The 15,255-nt window shown below is 31.3% G+C and overlaps 1 protein-coding gene across 1 annotated transcript; it reads right to left on the bottom strand.

Annotated features, from left to right (window-relative positions):
- Positions 1–350: 350 nt before the first annotated feature.
- Positions 351–3,525, bottom strand: LOC127870872 (uncharacterized). Its single transcript, XM_052413449.1, has 4 exons — positions 2,029–3,525; positions 1,672–1,803; positions 1,143–1,300; positions 351–884 (listed from the first exon to the last, which is right to left on the bottom strand). Exons 2-4 carry the CDS (start codon positions 1,795–1,797, stop codon positions 566–568), a joined length of 603 nt encoding a protein of 200 aa, XP_052269409.1. The 5' UTR covers positions 1,798–1,803; positions 2,029–3,525; the 3' UTR covers positions 351–565.
- Between the last annotated feature and the right edge of the window lie 11,730 nt (positions 3,526–15,255).

Below are 15,255 nucleotides of genomic sequence, written 5' to 3' on the forward strand. Positions count from 1 at the left end.
ATGTTTTCATTGTCAATTTAATAGCTATAAGCAATATGAAGTTAAAAGCCCATAAACACTCCAAATCCACGAATATTTTGTACAATATTTCGAAAAAACACCCGGTGGGTCCAGGGCAAAGCGCTTGTAAGGGGTTCAGGGGGCCAAAGGCCCCCGTAAGCTCCTGACGCTCCTGAATGATACCAAATTGATCAGAAGATAGGAAGCTATCCTGAAATACAAGACCAACCGATTTACGATCAATAACATGAATCATTTTACCCAACTAAAGCCCGCCTAAAGGCCTAAAGGCCAGTAGTGGGCGCAGACACGATTTTTCTCAGTATATTTATAAACAAATAAACTATTCGTTTCGGTGATAACGTGTTTTACATTTGTTACAATTTTTCTAATTATAAACAGTTTTGGCAACATATGGCAATTCGCTTGGTTAGAGGAACTGCATGCTCCGACTCTTGGTAGAGGCAAAAGTGTTGATCAATTTTTCAAAGTCCATTAAACTTTCCCGGTGGATGTGAAGCACTGCAAGCGCTGTAAGGCGATCCGGGCCCATGGTAGAGCGAATTTACGTCTTTATACGCTTCATGGAGCTGAAGGACCGCTCGCAAGATGCTGATGTTGCAGGCATAGTGAGTAATTCTGTGAGTATCAGCTGTATACGCGGGTAAGCGCTTCCACAAGCCTTCAGTGCGTCAAGCAGTGTTTTGGGCTGTTTGTCTGCATCCACTAGACTCCATCGGACTTTCCATCGATTGACCTCTTGGTCCAGCTGTTGACGCTCACACTGGAGGTCCGCTGCATAGCATTCGCACACGGCTGATATGTCTTTATCTTTTTCTTTGACAGACTGTACCCTCGATGGAATTAGCGTCTGAGCCGCGAAACTAAAAATGTAAGATGACAAAACATAATAGACAAACGTTCAAATCCTAATTTAAATCTTAAAAATTCTTCCTGTGGGTGTTCTTAATTAAACTAGGACAAAGCAATTAAAAAGTTGCGCTTTAATTATTTAAAAAAAAACATTACCAAATAAATGCAATTGTCTGCCGAACCAAACTTTAATAGCTCTTTCAGTGTACGTCAAACTTACAAATTTTCTGTACGAAAATACAGTGTTCTGGATAAGTATTAACAATTACCGGTCCGCATTCTTCAGTATTCGGTCACTTATTTCCTGCACGAGGTGATCTAGGAATTGGTAGTACAGGGATATGCGCCAATATGTCCTAGAATCGGAGGCAGGATGTTTGTCCCTGTGCTGTTGTTTGCTAGTTCTGCGAAGCGTTGATGGCATCACCTTTATTTTAACAAATAATTTCATATTTATACAACTTTTGAAGAAAGAAAGCTAGCTGCTGTGAGGTAGTGTTATCGTATACGATTATTATATAATGATACTGTACTACATAAATTTGCGTTTAAATATTCTTTGACGTAATTACGAAACACACAAACAAATAAAGAGATAATCATGTAAGCTACACTGTAATCTACAATTTTTGGTCTTAAATATTTATCTCCCGTATGTTTAAAGATAAATTATCAATATGTAGGCGAGTAAATGGGAAATATTTATCATAAACACTTTTAAAATAATTGTAGCTAATCAACACTCTTATATGCGTTTAATTGTCATTACATCTGTATGTTCTGCTATTAAATACTAACTTCCACGGAAGCTTCCAGGTATACAGCCTCATAGTACAGGGCGTCCCAGACGGCTGGGTCTGCTCTCTCGTTCTTGAGCACCTGAACCACGACCTGGGTCTCGCGTACGGCCTCCAACAGGTCCATGCTTTTCTTAAATCAAAAATACTTTTTTGTTATAACCCAAAACAGATTTTTAAATTAAGATCTGTTGCGAACTTATATCAAAAGTCTACAACTAGTAAAAAACGCTACATTTTTAATGAATTTTGCGTGTGATAATTTATGATTATTATCATTATTATTATTGTTTAATGACACACATTAACAATTATGACCCGCTCATTAAAAGTCTTGACAATTAATTAGTCGCTGTACCTTCTGGAGCACCTCTGTCAGGCCGACCAGGAACGAGATAATGTGTTGTGTGGTGACCAGTGCGACTATGAAGTCGAAGCGAAGTATGGCGTTGAGGTACTGGCCAGCCTTCTCGTCATTGTCGTCTTGCAGACAGTCGAGTGCGTTGACGACGACTGGGAACGACTGTTTGAAGGTGGTCAGCGCATCTGCTCTGCTACACCAACGAGTTTCACACAGGTTCTGCTACGTTTGCTTTCTTAGTTTTGAATATGAACTCGTTGGACATTTGTAATGTCCAATATATTTGATGTGTGAATTCTAGAGAGGTAACCCCCATAGCCTTCGATTTTTTTTTGCATTTTCGGGCGTTTTATTTTTACGATTTTTTTATAATGATGTGCAGGCACGTGCCTACACTGCCAACGCACAGCTCCGCGCCTGGCAATAGGCAACATTTCAACGCTGTCTGTAAACATCGATTTAAAGCGATACTAAATGCTTGTTTTTATGGTTTTTGTGTCACAGTATATTCCAAAATATATTTGTTCGCTCTTAAATGTCCGGATTTCGTCGCGGGAATTTCACATTGAATATATGGTGGCACACAAAATAAAAAAAACGAGCATTTTGTATCTCGTTAAATCTATGTTACCATACCACGTCTGGCGGTGAAAGTTTTGCTATTGCTGTAAGGAATGTATGGGTTAACTTTATTTTACGGAATAATTTGCGCAAGATTCGTTGATTTTGAGTATTTATGTAACTTAAATATAGGATTGAGATTTCATTTCAACAGGCGACACAAGAATAAGTGATTGCCGACCTATTATATCGATTCCAGGCACCATATTTTACGGACTTCTTACTTGTGAAAATGTACAGGCTAACCAACAGCTTGATAAATATAAGAGTCACCTCCACTTTCATCGAGCAAATGTGTCCCTACGTAGGCAAAAACGAAAGCCTCTCCGTCTCATTTTGCCGAGCAGACATATATAGAAACGATTTGTGGGAATAAGAAAAAGAAGGCAACTGGACCATTCGAATATCTTGAAAATTAATGCCACATGGGATTTGTCGAAATTATTATTCATTCTTAAGCATTATTGTATATGCAACATGTTTATTATTGAATAATTAAGTATTTAAATAATTGCCATCCCGTGTTTGTATTATAACAACAACATTCTCTTACAGAGCTCACCGCGTTAGAGTTTAAAATATATATTTAAATAAGTAAAATCATAATTTATTAAAGTCAGTAATTTCGTAATCACCTTACCAGTTACGTTGCTCTTCTGTTTATGTAATCTCCGTCAGTTTTGTCAGATTTTAAATGTGAATGCGAGGGACGGCGTTAACTTATTTTTAAAGAACAAAATTGTTTCAATTTAGATAACGGCAACTTGATACTAGCTTACGTAATAACAATCGCATGTGCGTTATCTGTAGTTGCTTTGTACAAGGTCGTTCGCAAAAGTCATCTCGGGTTCGAAGTAACACAAAGATTAAATTACTCGACGTGAAATTTTGGTCGAATGAGACAGCATGTTCATGTCATTTGACTGTCATGAATATATATTTATTAATAGTTTATTTGACACAGAAGAACATTGTGTTGAAATTGAAATATTTTGTTTCATAATGCATCTCCAAAGCCAATATCCATTAGTAAAATTCACTGTTTTATAAACGCACGAATTCAAAGTAAGTAAGCTATTCAGAAACTATGTATTACACACATGAGCTCCGCATTCGTAAGTTATCATTTTTAATTATGTTTACTATACATTATATAATACTATATATTATTCATAATAATATTTCATCATCCAGCGAGCGATATTGAAATCAACCCAATTAGGACAAGTAGATGTTTAATGAAAATTACTATATATGTCTTCAGTTTAGAATAAAACAAGAAAGCTATTCTGATCCTGGATTGCTGACCTATATTAACAAAGAAACAATTGTGTAATGGTGCTAAAATCTCAGGATGCTGTCTTGTCATAAAATAATAAGTAACATGCTGACGAATTTACAGACATGATTATTGGATTGCAGAATGTCATTTTTTTTTGTTTAATAAAGGGTCGCCTAATGAACAATTATGCATTATTATTTTATGCTTTTTGGTGGTTTATAAAGAAATATCAGTGAATTTAAACTGATAATTCACTGTGTCAAACAGTGAAAAATAACAGTGAAAATTATCGATAATATAATAAACCATTGCGATCTTAGGCTGCCGATTTAGGCGATCAGTTCCCGTTCTCAACATGACTTAAACATATACGCGCATTTAAATAATTGCTAAATTTCCTTTAAAATGCAACAAAATGCAACAAGGATGTTGAGTCATTTGAATATTTGAGTTGTCATTTTTTTGCCTCCAGCTTAAGTTTAAGATCTTGATGTAAATCTCATTCAACCCAATGTTAATACAATTACAGCAGACTTGTGGACTTATTATGTGCACATCAGGAGCTGCTAGGCTGATATTTTGAAGGCAAATATTACAAGTGGACAGTAGTTCACTCATATATAAAGCATAATTTCAGAATTTTGACGAACATTGTTTACCTTGTAAATACCGGTATTCAGCATATGTTGACGATTTGTTTTTCTTTGTAACGCGATTTCGCATAATCGACTGCGTTTCGTCTAAATATAACATTACTTTTTATCAGCATACAATTTCTAAAAATGATATTCCAAGTAATTGCATATTAATAATTCATTTCAACGAACTTGAAACGACCGCACGATAACCGTGTTTTAACATTGATGTTCTTTATTAAATTACTACTACCACGAACATTGCATTATAATGTGTCGCATGACATTGCCGTAAGATCTAATGATTGTGCAGAATAGAATATTCTAATGACTAATGTGAGAAATGTATTATCTACGTCGACTGTCCAAGTCATAATCACGTTACCTCTGCATACTTCCTGGTTACAGGCCACATTCACCAGTGACTCAAACACGTGATCGTAAATATAAATAATTCGGATATCGTAGGCTAGACGATCCGGCATACATAAGGAAACTTATCTCGAAAATGCAGTCTATTGTTTGTTTGCCATGCTTGCAGCTCAACGGAGATGGTCGAACTATAAATTGTAAATTACTTTATGCTCTTTATGATCATGTCATATAATATGTGTTATTGTGAAATCGTAACTCACATATTGATTATTGTTGTTGATACATTAAAACATCAAACATAAATTACACGTACAACTTGGATGATTTTTTACTTTAATTGTATTATATTTGTTTGTTATAATATCGTTATATAAATGACGCTAGTTAGGTTCACTCTAACGAAAGTTGATCATATTTCAGGGAGACAGTATTAAAGAACTCAAGAGACGCATAAAGGTGGCGTTTAATGTTACCGATGATATAAGGGTACTTTACATCAGTAAGTCGCCATGCTCTTTCCATTTTAACACTCCCTGATGCTCTTTTCATTTAAACACTGCCTGTCAGTGAGGAGCAATTATGTTGTTTTTTTGTTTCTCACATGATTAAGATTTATCTATTATTGATCATTTTCTTAATTAAAGATCTGTTTTGATCAGATCTGCTGGAAAACATGGCTTCTGGCTAGGTGGGGGCTATTTAATTTAGTTATGGTTAAAGTAAAACCTATAGATTGTTCAATCAATAGGAAAATTGATAACAACAAGTGTTCTTATGATGTTCCACCCACGTGACAAAAATGGTTCCGATCTGTTGGAAATTTCCGTATATATCCACAACACATACTCAGAACATTTTCTATTAAGTCTTAAGTGTTCGCCATTTTGACTTCCTGTAAATTTGTTTTATCTTTGAAATAAAGTTCAGAATTTAGTTCACGTTCATTTGATTTAAAAATCAATCGTTAACGGTTCATATCATAGGCAAGGCGTTGAACATGCCAAATAGGCAGTGTCACAAATTCAACAAAAGAGCAAATTACAAATTCATTATCGTTTAACATTTATATACCTATGTATAAAATTGTAGCTAAATATCAACTGCAAACGTTGGCCATAACACAATAGGCCTCATTTCAATCGTTTAAGATTAACACAGTGACAAATCGGACGAAATCGACAGTTTTTGCTAGGTAAGACAAAACCCCGCACTCCGATCTAACAATAACCCTTCATGTAAATGCGTGCTTACAAACAATACTACCACAATGTATCGCTTTACATTGATGAAAAAGAGTAAAATAAACAACTTGCCCATAACAACTTATTCCAAGAGTTTATATTTTCTTTGCAACAACTGTTTTAACCCTATTTTATTTACTCGAAAACGAAAGTCGCCATTCATTTCCGCTGTTAGAATCACCCGGCTTATCTGACACTGACAGAGCCAGGCACCATTCTATACATAAATGGTGACGTCACTACGTTATTGTCAGTTAGACCGGTGTGTACACAATGAGCCAGGCGCAAAATCATCCAATCAACAACAACAACGACACAATGACAAATGGCGACCGCTGATTACTTTCACGGAATGTGTGTAACTAAATGAAAAATACTTACTCATTCTGGTTGTTTTGGAATTAGTTTTTAGAGGTAAGTTGTTTGTTTAAAGGTACTGTCAACCACGAATGACGAAAAAAGAAAAGTTCTAAAATACCGTATTTTTTACAATTATTAGTTTATATTTATTAAAATATCATGACTGGTATATTTCATTACTTGAAAAAAGTTAATATTTTCAGTATATTCGGTAATATAATTTCGCGATGTGAAATCGATAGTAAATCGCGATAATATGTGACAACGATATACACACTATAAATAACGCAAGTAGATTGATATTTTTTTTATATAAAATATACACAATTAACTACGCATGCACAATTTGCATTCCTTGGTTTACCACGTGACGATGATGATCAATCTGCTTGCGTTATTTATAGTTAACTGGTAGTTACCTGGTAGACATACCCAGTAAAATTTATAACCGAATATATTGAAAATATGAAAAATTAACAACATTTTTTCAAGTAATGTAATATACAAGTCGTGATATTTCAATCAATATAAACTAATAATTGTAAACAAATACGGTATTTTACAACTTTTCTTTTCTTCGTCGTCGTGGTTTTTCATCAATGAAAAGCGATGAATTGTGATAGTATTGTTTGTAAGCACGCCTTTACATGAAGGGTTATGGTAAGATCGGAGTGCGGGGTTTTGTCTTATCTATTGAAAACTGTCGATTTCGACCGATTTTTCAGTTTGTTATTCTTAAACGGTTGAAATGAGGCCATTTTTATGGCCAACATTTACAGATAATATTTAGCTACAATTTTATATATATGTATATAAATTTTAAACGATAATGACTTTGTAATTTGCACTTTTGTTGAATTTGTGACATTCTGCCTATTAAGCATGTTCAACCCCTTGTCTATATATTATATATCATGTATGATTTGTGTGTGCGGGTCCCTATGGTTCATATCAATCTGGCCCATTTGATTCGTAGCCATATCGAGAAAAAAATACAAACGTGTTAAAGAATATAGAAATGAAAAGGATTTCATATTTTTATTGTTTTGTTTTAATATCATACGATTGAAAATTAATCGAAATAATATCTTTCCCATTTGAAACTTGGGTTTACTACCGTTCTTCATTGCAATATTTAATTGTGTTAATTATGCAATCCATACTCTTTTTATTTTTATTTTATGATAATGGTTTTCTTGGTCCTTCAAAGAGTGGATACTGTACAAACAGTCGCTTCAGTTCAATTTTTTTTATTTTTTGTGTTGAATAGATTTGCAGAAAAAACATTGAACCATCATCTTTCAAATGTGTTTAACAATCAATACACATTTTATGTCATCAACTGCTTAATAAAATAAATAAATACAAATAAACAAATGAATAAATAATATATAAAAAAAACACAGGTGTTGTAAATTATTGGTTGTGTATTTTACATCAGTACTCCCCGTTTTGAATACAGCGATAATTCATACATTACCAAAACTGTGTCTAATTATTGTATTTTTGTACCCTTTAGTCTCAAACATGAATGTGTTCATATATGTAGACTGCAACATTAGAAAATTAAGTAAGCTGTTAGAATAGGTAATACCCAAGCATGAACTTGTATATTATATATTTTATAAAACCAACTAGATTCTGATTAGCATGATAAAATTATGTAAACATGTTTTATGTTTATTGCGTGTCAGAATGAAGATGTTCATTCTTTAAGAAATTAACTTGTCTTTAATCCAGGCGCAGTTGTATACGCAAAGGATTAGTGGTCACTCTAGCGTACCTTATTTACAAACGTTATAACCAGTATTTATTCCCTTCAATTGTGTTTTCGTGGGTAAGGAATAATTACAATACACCATACTTTACCACTATCCTGGATATTAACTCTTATCAGATATTTGATTTTTTTTTAGATTAAAGATCAATACACCTTTTATGTAAATGAACTACTTAAAAAAAAATAATACATAATAATAAATTAATAAATTAAAAAAAGCACGGCCTTTGTAAATTAGTGTTTGTGTATTTTACATCAGTGCTCCCCTTTTTGAATACAGTGATAATTAACACATTACTAAAACTGTATATAATTTTCTTATTTTATTACCCTTTAGTCTCATACATGAATGTTTCCATATATGTATACTGCCACAGTATAAAATGAAGTAGGCTGTTAGAAAAGGTAACGCCCAAGCATGAACTTGTATATTTTATATTATATTACACTTACTAGATTCTGCTTAGCATGAAAAATATTATGTAAACACGTTTTATGCATATTTCACTAGCAATGTAGATTGTAACTTAATAAGGGAACATCAGATCTTTATATTAAATATGTTTGGATGAACACATATTAGATGTTGGTATATAGGTGCAGTTGTATACGCAAAGGATAAGTGGTCACTCAACCGTGCAGTATTTACATACAGTTAAAACTAGTATTTATATCCTTCCATTTAGTTTTCGTGGGTAAGGAATAATTACAATACAGCATAACTATCTACTATCCTTTATAGGAACTCTTATCAGGTATAAGGTTTCCTTAGATTAAAAATCAACACACATTTTATGTCATCAACTGCTTAATAAAATAAATAAATACAAATAAACAAATGAATAAATAATATTTAAAAAAAAAACACAGGTGTTGTAAATTATTGGCTGTGTATTTTACATCAGTACTCCCCGTTTTGAATACAACGATAATTCATACATTACCAAAACTGTGTCTAACTATTGTATTTTTGTACCCTTTAGTCTCAAACATGAATGTGTTCATATATGTAGACGGCAACATTAGAAAATTAAGTAAGCTGTTAGAATAGGTAATACCCAAGCATGAACTTGTATATAATATATTTTATAAAACCAAATAGATTCTGATTAGCATGATAAAATTATGTAAACATGTTTTATGTTTATTGCGTGTCAGGATGAAGATGTTGATGAAGATGTTCATTCTTTAAGAAATAAACTTGTCTTTAATCCAGGCGCAGTTGTATGCGCAAAGGATTAGTGGTCACTCTAGCGTACCTTATTTACAAACGTTATAACCAGTATTTATTCCCTTCAATTGTGTTTTTCGTGGGTAAGGAATACTTACAATACACCATACTTTACCACTATCCTGGATATTAACTCTTATCAGATATTTGATTTTTTTTTATTATTAAAGATCAATACACCTTTTATGTAAATGAACTACCTAAAAAAATAAATAAATACATAATAATAAATTCATAAATTAAAAAAAGCACGGCCTTTGTAAATTAGTGTTTGTGTATTTTACATCAGTGCTCCCCTTTCTGAATACAGTGATAATTAACATATTACTAAAACTGTATATAATTGTCTTATTTATTACCCTTTAGTCTCATACATGAATGTTTCCATGTATGTATACTGCCACAGTATAATATGAAGTAGGCTGTTAGAAAAGGTAACGCCCAAGCATGAACTTGTATATTTTATATTATATTACACTTACTAGATTCTGCTTAGCATGAAAATTATTATGTAAACACGTTTTATGCATATTTCACTAGCAATGTAGATTGAAACTTAATAAGGGAACTTCAGATCTTTATATTAAATATGTTTGGATGAACACATATTAGATGTTGGTATATACAGACATTCTCATATAAGATGAATGTGTTCATTCATTTATCAAGTAAATTCACAAATTAAATAAGTTAAATAGTTTATAAACATATTTGAATATTGTAAAAGATTGTATTGCTGAATTAGTTTGTGTTTACTCGGACTGTGGAATACATGGTGGGCTACATACAGGCTCAATTCTTGTTGAACCTCAGTTTTTTATTATTATTCAATCGTATTTTTTACTGTTGTTTTACTCTCATATGCATGCATGTGAGCATGATTGTTTGTATTTTCATTGCTATTGTTTGTTTTTTTCATTGTTGGTTTTTGTTTACACATAATTTTATATACCTATTATTTAAAACATAGATTCTAGTCTTTTCAACCAGTAGAAACAAATACAAATTTCCAACACAGGTTAACAGAATACCAATATGTTTTTTTATAAACTTAATAGGCAAGGTTCATTACTTTTCAATTTAGCCATTCAAATAAAATCATTTAAATTTAAAAATGTATGAAAAAATATGTTCTCTAAATGTAAGAGGTCTAAACAATGATAACAAAAGGCAAAGTATATTTAAATGGTTTGAAGAAAATAATTATACAATATGTTTACTTCAAGAAACACATGTATGTGAGCTAACTAAAAACAAATGGCAATCAGAATGGAGTGGAATAAGTTTTTACAGTGGAACAAAATCAAATAGTGAAGGTTTAGGAATTTTAATAAGAAATAAAGACAATGTAAGTATAGGCGATTTTAAGGAATTAATACCCGGTAGATTATGCACAATTGATGTTATTATTAATAATCAAGAAATCACGTTAATTAATATATATGGACCAAACAAAGACGAAAAAAGTTTTTTTGATAAACTAGAAACACATCTGCTGCAAAATATGGAAACAAATTATTTAATAGGAGGTGATTTTAATACAATACTTAACCCAACCCTAGACAAAAAGAACGGCAAAAAAGACACACACATAAAAAGCAGAAACAAAATAAACTCCATAATCGATTCATGCGATTTGATTGACATATGGCGAGCACTTCACCCAGAGCAAAAACGTTACACATGGCACTCAAGTGGCAAACCTGTCATTTTTTGTAGACTGGACTACTTCTTAATTTCAAAAAATATATGTAATATAATTAATAAAGCAAAAATAAAACCAGGATACAAGACCGACCACTCTCTAATTGAAATAATCATTGACAATAAAATGCAACAAAAAGGACCTGGTTATTTCAAACTAAATAATTCCATGCTTTTAAATGATGAATATCAAAATCAAATTAAGCAAGAAATTCATAAAGTAGTAGAAAACAACACAAACTGTAACCCAAATACTTTGTGGGAAGTAATAAAAGGAACGGTAAGAAACATAAGTATAAAATTTGCTACCATAACTAAAAAACGAAACCAGGAAAAGGAACAGAATATCATTGAACAATTAGAGTCACTAGAGAAGCAACTGCATACAAATAGTGATAATGAAACAATTCAAAAATTAATGAAAGAAACACAAATAGAGTACGAAAAAATTATAGATGAAAGAATAAATGGCATATTAGTAAGAGCAAGAGCTATACACATTGAACATAATGAGAAAAATACTAAATACTTTGCAAATCTGGAAAAAAGACATTACGAAAGTAAAACCATTCATAAGTTAACAATAAATAACAAAGAAGTAACAGACATTCACGCTATAATGAACGAACAAAGAAACTTTTACTCAAACCTTTATAGCAAAAAAAAAGATATTGATACGAATACTTTAAACAATTCACATTTTTTTAATTATAATATTAAAAGACTCACAGAAAATGATAAACAATCGTGCGAAGGCTTTATCACAGAATATGAATGTCTAAACGCCTTAAAAGAGATGGATAACAATAAAAGTCCTGGTTCAGACGGTTTATCGGTAGAATTTTACAAAGTTTTTTGGGATGTAATTAAAACATACTATATTAACTCTATTATCCATTCATTTGTAAATGGACAATTGACTCAACTTCAAAAACAAAGTATTCTTACACTTATTCCAAAACCAGGAAAAATCTTGAAACACTTGATAACTGGAGACCATTGAGTTTATTGAATGTAGATTATAAAATAGCGACCAAAACAATTGCAAACAGAATTAATAAAGTTATATCATCTGTTGTCGAATCAAGACAAACTGGATTTATAAAAGGAAGATTCATTGGCGAAAACGTACGCACAATTTTTGAAACAATAAATTTTCTGAATAACAATAACAAACCAGGCCTTCTTTTATTTGCCGATTATGAAAAAGCATTCGACAGTTTAGATCATGACTTCATGTTTAAAAGTCTCAAACAATTTAATTTTGGAACTGAACTCATACAATGGATTAAATTATTTTACACGGACATAAGTACCATTATTATTTATAATGGACATTTATCTGAACCTATTCCTATTCAAAGAGGCGTAAAACAAGGTTGTCCATTGTCAACAACACTTTTTATATTAAGTATAGAAATATTATCCAACTATATTGAAAAAAATGAAGACATTAAAGGAATAAAAATAAAAGAACAAGAAATAAAACAAACACTTTTTGCAGATGATACAACCTATCTGACAGATGGAACGCTTAACTCGTTCTCGGCACTAATAAACACTATTCAAGACTTTAGTGAAGTATCCGGACTCAAACTTAATACACAAAAATCCATTGTAATGCGCGTTGGTGCACTTAAAAATACACAAATTATATTTAACAAATACAAACATTTTACTTGGACGTCAGAAGAAGCCAAAACACTGGGTTTTTACTTCACAAATGATGAAAACCTCAATATAGACAAAAACATTCAACCAAATTTGCAAGCCTTTAAAAATTGTTTAAAACAATGGCATCACAGAAAATTAACACTTCTCGAAAAAGTCACTGTGGTGAAAACATTTGCCTTACCAAAAATTATGTACACATTGTCAGCACTCCCAAACCCTAATCATGATATAATACAAACAATTAATAAATCTATATACAAATTTGTATGGGATGGTAAACCTGACAAAATTAAAACGAACAACTCTTGTTAAACGAATTGAGCAGGGAGGGCTCAAACTCACTGATATAACCGCCTTTTTATACGCAAATAAGGCCAGTTGGGTCAAAAGATTGACAGACATTAATAATACAGGGCAGTGGAAAATTTTCTATCAGAATGAATTTTATAAATATGGTGGAGATCTTGTCTTTGAATGTACCCTTAATGACAAACACATTAATTCAAATTTTAAAAATGTATTCCTCAGAGATGTAATTTCTTCCTGAAACAAAATTAAATCAAAAGAAACAGAAGGACATGTCACTAAAACGATTATATGGAATAACTCGACAATAGTAAAAAATAACCAACATACCTTCTTTTACCAAAACTGGTTAATAAGGGTGTTAAGTTCCTAGAACACATCTATGACTTTAGGTCAAAAAGCTATTATACATTCGAAGCTTTTAAAACCCTTTATGAAATACCCTCAACAGATTATCTTAAATATTTCACACTAATCAAAAGTATACCAATAACTTACACACAACAACTTTCGGTAATGGAATATGTCAATTTCAATAATAACACACTACTTGAAAAGGTACAAAAAACAAAAACAGTGTGTAAATACTTATATAATTTACAACAAACCTTAGAAGAAAATAAAACCAAACAAGAACAGAAATGGGAAGAAATAATGTCCCCCTATGAACAAAGTATAGACTGGAAACACGCGTATATAACACCATTTAAAGCCACCATTGATAATACTTTACGCAATTTTCAATACAAAATTCTGCAATGCATATTACCAACTACTTCATATTTATTTAAATGTAATTTAATATCTTCAAGTCTCTGCACTTTTTGTTCAAGTTGTAAAGAAACAATTATACATGTTCTATATGAATGTAATTCTGTACAACCGATATGGCGGGAGCTGACATTATTTTTAAATAGTAGACAATTACACATAGATCTGAATGTAAATGATATTGTATTTGGTACAAAAAAGGAGGCAATTATAATCAAGTGATAAACTATATAATTATTCTAATGATGTCTTACATATTTAATACTAAATCAAAAGCCGAAAAGCCAAATATTGAGACCTTCAAAAATGCTCTAAGAATGAAAATTACATTAGAAAAGCAAATTGCTTTTGAAAAAAATAAAATTGACCAACATAATAAAAAATGGCACAACTTTGCAATAACATTTTGAAAAAATCTTGCCTATATCCTCATCATCTTATGATCTTTCTTTGTAGTCTTGTTTTTTTTTTTATTGTATCTCTCTTCATTTCTCCTTTTTGCGGAAATTTAAGAAATTAGAAAAACACCTATTGTTTTTTGATTATTTGTGTTAATGTTTATAAATTCTACCTCTCTCTCATAATTAAACATTTCTCCCCTCTCTCTTTCACTCTTCACCAAAATAATATAGCATCGTCTCAAAATGTATTTTCTGGGAACAATATTAATGCATTTATAACGTGTTATTGTTAATATATACCAAAAACATGTGCTTGTACATAAATCGTAAATATATATGATACTTTGGTATGTATAACTATGTAACTTCATATGTATTACCTTGTTGTAATTGAGATGTATGTTGAAAATCAATAAAAATAAAAAAAAATGTTTTAACAATATATGTGGGCTTGTATTGCGGTAAATATATTATACGAGTACATCTATATATCTATTTAAAACTGATAAAATATGATTACTACGAGTAATAATGATAGAATGAAACAGCTTTTACACCGATACAATCATTTCATTGAACATCTATTACATATACAATATATTATTTAAATGACAGTGCTGGATAGTCAATACAATTTCTTGTAAAATTTAGTTTAGAATATTGATATAATAAAGATTAAAAGGAAAATATTACGTACAAAAAGTTGCAGTGATTAAATAATATTATTTCAATGTAAAGTCACTTTGTTGTATAACATTGAATGAATAATTTAAATAGTGGAACATTTTATTTACCGTTTAAAGAATGAATTATATTTAAATATAAACTAGTTTTATAAATGTA

Source organism: Dreissena polymorpha, chromosome 1, assembly GCF_020536995.1.
Source record: "Dreissena polymorpha isolate Duluth1 chromosome 1, UMN_Dpol_1.0, whole genome shotgun sequence".
NCBI classification, from domain to species: Eukaryota; Metazoa; Mollusca; class Bivalvia; order Myida; family Dreissenidae; genus Dreissena; species Dreissena polymorpha.